This window comes from Salvelinus fontinalis, chromosome 22, assembly GCF_029448725.1.
Source record: "Salvelinus fontinalis isolate EN_2023a chromosome 22, ASM2944872v1, whole genome shotgun sequence".
In the NCBI taxonomy this organism is placed as follows: Eukaryota; Metazoa; Chordata; class Actinopteri; order Salmoniformes; family Salmonidae; genus Salvelinus; species Salvelinus fontinalis.
This window is the reverse complement of record NC_074686.1, coordinates 12,599,421-12,605,420: the sequence shown is the minus strand read 5'-3', so window position 1 is coordinate 12,605,420 and position 6,000 is coordinate 12,599,421. Positions and strand designations below refer to the sequence as shown.

The window sequence follows — 6,000 nt, the reverse complement described above, 5'->3', positions numbered from 1 at the left end:
CACTTGTCGAGCAAACACAGCATAAAGCCATCCATCCTACTGTTACCGATACAGTCGTGCTCAAACTACATACGCGCCGGTGTCGACTGTGTCGTGTAACGAATCTATAGTCACTTTTACAAGTGGTATAAACAGCAATGAGCAGTCAAAATGTTTGAGAATGTTCCATTTTAAATCCTTCCATTATCCTCAAGTCCTGATTGCGCAAGTGTCAATTCCCATGAAAAACAAACTCAGTTTGAGCAAGAACGCGTCGAGATTCTTTGAGCCCCCATATTCAATGCGCCGCCCCATACAAAATCTTACACCCTACACCATCCTCCCCTCAGGTGGAACACAAGCCCATACTACTCTCTCTGCTTTGAGTCCTGGGGAGCTGGGTAGGTGGTTGTGAATTCTTTGGATAGAGGCAGGGAAGAGGGGGTTGTGTGGTGGTGGGTGGCAAATGTCAGTGGGGGGGGGGGGGGGGGGGGGGGTTCAGTGTGTGTTGGGGGAGGGGTCTGTGTTCGGGGTGCTTCAGGGGTCGATGACGTTGGCGGCGTGGCCTCTATGTGACCCACGCGTCGAGTCTCATGCGTTTGATGTTGGCCCCCTCCTGCTCCACCTCATTCTGGGCCCGCAGGAGCTCCACCGAAGGGCTGAAGTCAGGAGGCAGGGAACGGCCACGGTTGCCCGCTGCACTTCCGCCAATGCCTCCGCCTGCCCCAGGGTCATCCCGGTCATTGCCGTCGTAGGAGCTGCCGTTGCTGCTGAGGCTGTGGGCGGGGGAACGGCCGGTTGGTGGCTCCAGGCACAGTAGGGAACCAGGGTACTGTGGCGGGGGCACGGTCGTCTGGATGCCCCCTCCAGAGGAGGACGGCGGGGGGCACGGTGAGCGGCGGTCTCGGCCGGGCGAGATGGGTTCAGACTTGATGCTCACATTGGAGTTGGTGTTGACAGTCAGCATGGCGCTCTGAGGTATGTGGCCCACCGGCCTGAGCGTCAGAGAGAGAGAGAGAGAAGTGCAGGAGATGGGAGGGGAAACATGGACAAAGAGCCACAGCATAGAGATGGAAATTAAGAAAGAGAAAGAAGACAAGATGGAAGAGAGTCAGTTTCATCTGACAATCAATTACAATATATTGCAAAACAAGCATAGTGACAGGCTTCTGATGTGAAGTTTCAGACACGACCCCTTATTACAAGACAGTGCACCAAACAAGGCATAGTGGTAGCAACACCATTTGAGTCAATGATCAAATCCATTCCAAGCAATTGACAAGCAAAAGTAACCCTCAAGCTCCCAAAATCCATACAAAAACAAGCCAACAGCATTAGAAAAGCATGAAATTGCCTGTGTATGAAGGCAGGTGATTTGGCAAAGGGATCATGGCGGCTATGGAAAATTATTATCCAGAAACTGGGTTTTTCAGAAATTCCGGTTGGAGAAATCCCGGTTCCAGAATTTCTGAAAAATCTGGGAACTTTGGTAAAGTTTCTAGAATTTTGCAACCTTACACCCGTTTAAGAAAAAGATGGAAACCACCATCACAGAATTGACATGCCGGGGCAGCCAAAAGCGCACAGACATTACACAGTACGGAGAAATACAGTACCGGCCCAACCACTCATCTCTACCCAAGAGGAGGTTGGACTGCGAGGCGCTGTGGGGAGAAAGAAACATTGGAGACACTTGCAAAAGAAAAATGACAGTATGTAGCTATGCATGTGAAAGGTGTGCAAGGGGTGTATGAGTATTCCCCCAATCTACCTATCCATCTATACAGCAATTTAAACAAGCATAGATGGATAATACATTTATGGAGAGATCATAAATAGATTGAAGTTGAGCCCAATCCCATTTCTTCCAATATAGGAGAATAAAAAAAAAAACATTTCAGGTGCGGAAAATTACATTTCATGATTTTCATAAGTGGTCTCTGGACAGTGTTGCCAGATTCAATGTTGGGCAGTCCTATGGTTAATGCTAATTTGTCACCCTGTGGAAAAGACAACTCCCTCCCTTTATAATAACAGACTTTGCATGTGTGTGTGTGTGTGTGTGTGTGTGTGTGTGTGTGTGTGTGTGTGTGTGTGTGTGTGTAAGTACAGTATAATTGACATTGTCCTGAATAACATTGTTCTGAAAAGGGGTTGTGTGAAAACATAGACTAGAGAACAGTCCCCAACCACCCGAAGGTACACATTCACCTCAGATTGGCTGCCAGACTGGAGATCTGGCTAGACAATTCCCCGCTCTGTTTGTCCATGCCCCACATGCTGTGGACAAGAGGAGAGAACACACTCAGTCACACAGGCTACTGAGGCTGAGTGTGTGTGTGTGTGTGTGTGTGTGCGCGCGGTGGCAATTTTGACCTCTACAATTTGGGTCAGTTGCCCAACTGAGGATTAGGCTGGGCTGGGGTATTGGTGCTAGCAGTGGGATCCATTTTAACCTCTGCTGTTTGGGACAAACCGTGACTTCTCTCCTTAAGGCCTGGAAGACCCGCCCGTTAACAGCTTTGCAGGTTCTAAGGAAATATGCTTTCCTGCATGCAGTTTATATATGTTTGCAAATGTATTAAAAAACTAAAACAGAAATACCTTATTTACATAAGTATTCAGACCCTTTGCTATGAGACTCGAAATTGAGCTCAGGTGCATCAGGTTTCCATTGATCATCCTTGAGATGTTTCTACAACTTGGAGTCCACCTGTGGTAAATTCAATTGATTGGACATGATTTGGAAATGCACACCTGTCTATATAAAAGTTAACAGTGCATGTCAGAGCAAAAACCAGTGCATGTCAGAGCAAAAACCAAGCCATAAGGTCGAAGGAGTTGTCCGTAGAGCGCCAAGACAGGATTGTGTAGAGGCACAGATCTGGGGAAGGCTTCCAAAACATTTCTGTAGCATTGAAGGTCCCCAAGAACACAGTGGCCTCTATCGTTTTTAAAATGGAAGAAGTTTGGAACCACCAAGACTCTTCCTAGAAAAACTGAGAAATCGGGGGAGAAGGGCCTTGGGTCAGGGAGGTGACCAAGAACCCCATGGTCACTGACAGACAGAGCTCCAGAGTTCCTCTGGAGCAAAGTACAGAGAGATCCTTGATGAATGTACTCCAGAGCGCTCAGGACATCAGACTGGAGCGAAGGATCACCTTCCAATAGGACAACGACCCTAATCACACAGCCAAGACAACGCATGAATGGCTTTGGGACAAGTCTCTGAATGTCCTTGACTGGCCCAGCCAGAGCCCATACTTGAACCCCGATCAAACATTTCTGGAGGAGAATGGGAGAAACTCCCCAAATACAGGTGTGCCAATCGTCATATCCAAGAAGACTCCAGGCTGTAACCGCTGCTAAAGGGGCTTCAACAAAGTACTGAGCACTTGGTCTGAATACTTATATAAATGTGGTATTTCAGTTTTTTTTTTGTCATTATGGGATATTGTTTGTAGATTGCTGAGGGGAAAAAACAGTACATTTTAGAATAAGGCTGTAACGTAACAAAATTTGGAAAATCTGAATACTTTCCGAAGGCACTGTACATGGGATCTGACCAAAGATAATTTGGTATTTGATCGGTATATGAACTTCAATCAAATCCTGTATGAGTCACAACCCCCCCCCCCCCCCCCCCCCCCCCCCTGAAAAAAACAATGGTGCTTTATGATGAGAAGGATCTGGGTTGGCGTATGTCAGTGAGACCAATTCACAGACCCCTTCCAAAGAATGTGAATTGCTTGCAGCTACAAATGACATGGGGACACTATGCTACATGACAGGAATGGTCAGTCACAGTGTTTTTGATGGACAGGTCGACAGTCGTCGATTGGTTTGTAGAGAACGGAGGAGGGCTTCATGGTTGCTTTGTGACATGGCAATGCAAGGATGGACTTACACCAAGTTGCTAAGCGACGCCAGACTAAGTTGTTGCTGTTGTTGATGTTGCTGCTGCTGCTGGGATAAAGACTGTTGCCATGGAGCGTTGCCTTGCAGCAGGCCGCCTGGTGACGCCAGGGCGTGGAGAGCGGTGATGTCAGCGCTCGTCAGCTGGTATTCTGAGGGAAGCGAAAAACAGAGGGAAAACTGTTGCACATTTCCTTACATGTGCTGTCATTTTTTTATTAAATCAAACTGAATCTACTGTATATAGGAACTCAAACTCTCTGTGCAGCTGTGGTGCATTTTGCAGCTCGTTGTTACTCGCTCTTTGCTACTCTGAAACTACTGATCTTCGATAACATCAAGTGTCAGGGAGAAATGAAAACTAGAAGGACTGTGCACAGAGTTGTGCAATCCTATCCTACAGTGTGTGTGCAGTATATATCAGTGGAGGCTACTGAGGGGAGGACGGCTCATAATAATGTCTGAAATGGAGTCAATGGAGTGGTATCAACCACATGGGTTTGATGCCATTCCATTGACTGCATTCCAGCCATTATTATAAGCCGTCCTCCGCTGGTATATACAATACAAGCATGTATAAGTATGTATAAGCCTTTGTAGCTATCTGCTCATGCTTCAGGGAACCTGTGTTGTAAGCTGTTGGCATGGCGGAGAAGGGCATCCCCTGCGCCAGGAGGCTGGGCGTTGTCACGGAGACCACCGGTGTGGTGAGCATCTGGGTCACTTGTGCACCGGCCAAACGCTGGGCATTCTGGGAAGAAAGGAGATGAGACTGTTAGAAATAAACAAATAAACAAAGAATTTGAACCTTGGTGTTGGACAGAACTGAGCGACATGTTTAAAACCCCTGTGTATTCAATGAATGGAACTTTTGACATGCTTGAATGTCGACACGGTTGGATTCATGACAAGCTACAACTTTCAAAATGTCTCTCGTATTAGGTAGAGGTGGTGTTGGGAGACATCTTGTGACATCATGCATCAACACACATAATAGTAGTGGTGGCATTGCCAGGTGAACGCGAGCCTTAAAGGTATAGTTCACTTAAAATTTCTAGCTGGAAATAAGCCAACTTCAAAAAGTGAACTATCCCTTTCAATGTATGCCATTCATCGTTTGGGTAACCCCATGCAGTTTCCAGATGGACAGGGAACGTGCTGCGAGGTGGTGGCGGTGGCAAACTGCCAAGGGAAATGACACCCGTCATGCTACCCAATGGTGTCAGGGTTTGACGGAAGAAAATGGGCCTACAAACAATGTAGATGAGCCGAATGAGGTGTGTGGCGAAAAATCGTCCAAAGTTGCTGCTAACGTTCCCACTGATAGATGCTAGCATTGCTTGAAAGCTACCTTTATTTTTCCCCTTAAAATACACAAACTGATCATAGTTGTATGAATATATGCAATCATGCTGGAATCGCATAACCTCGCCCCTAAAGCCACATGCAGTCAGGTGGCAACCATAAACCCATGACCATACCGCCACATGCCATTGGACTAAAGACAAAGAAGCCATCTATACTTTGGGCTTAAATGACGAGTTGCGTTGCACACTTGTGACCATGTGAATGGAGGGGGGTGGGCAACAGTCATCGGCACATGCGAGTGACGGGAGAGAAAGATTCACCTCGCTCACCATCTCCAGCTCATCATCTGTCTGCAAAGGGGCGGGAGCGGAGATAATTACACCACTGACCTTTCTCTGACCTCAAAACAGTCATCTCTAGTTTAGACCGACCGTTGACTAAAGGTCATGCTGGAGAGAAGACAGTAATCAGAGAGGAAAAGGTCCTGTTTGTCAATGATAATATATATATTACAGATATACTATAGTGTATAATACAATCTTTTTTTTATTTTTATAACCTTTGCTTACTCTAGATTGCCAAAACACAACCTGTGCAATCTGGAACTTCCATGCTAGATTTCACTCGTTACAAAACTGAGATGACCCTGTGCATATTAAGTGTCAAAGTTTGTAGAAGGGGAATATTCACAACCTATGTAAATTATTATTTTGATGCAATTAAAAAAGGTGACCAAACACAGAGAGGTCCCATTTAGTCTGGTAAAGCCTGGTTGGCCCTGGTTAGACCTGGTTCGGC

At 46.5% G+C, this 6,000-nt stretch overlaps 1 protein-coding gene across 7 annotated transcripts in view; it reads right to left on the bottom strand.

The window, feature by feature from the left end:
• Window positions 1-459: 459 nt before the first annotated feature.
• Window positions 460-6,000, bottom strand: part of LOC129819838 (myocyte-specific enhancer factor 2D homolog) — a 28,531-nt gene continuing 22,990 nt past the window's right edge. Inside the window, exons 8-13 of one of the 7 annotated variants that reach the window (XM_055876464.1) lie at window positions 5,532-5,552; window positions 4,519-4,645; window positions 3,887-4,046; window positions 2,191-2,259; window positions 1,596-1,643; window positions 460-974 (exon numbers count right to left, since the gene is read on the bottom strand). In XM_055876464.1, coding sequence (XP_055732439.1) covers window positions 548-974; window positions 1,596-1,643; window positions 2,191-2,259; window positions 3,887-4,046; window positions 4,519-4,645; window positions 5,532-5,552 — 852 coding nt within the window. In that variant the 3' untranslated portion in view covers window positions 460-547. Of the gene's footprint in view, window positions 975-1,595; window positions 1,644-2,190; window positions 2,260-3,886; window positions 4,047-4,518; window positions 4,646-5,522; window positions 5,553-6,000 lie in introns of all 7 variants that reach the window. The other 6 variants (XM_055876463.1, XM_055876466.1, XM_055876465.1 and 3 more) reach the window with 6 other exon arrangements.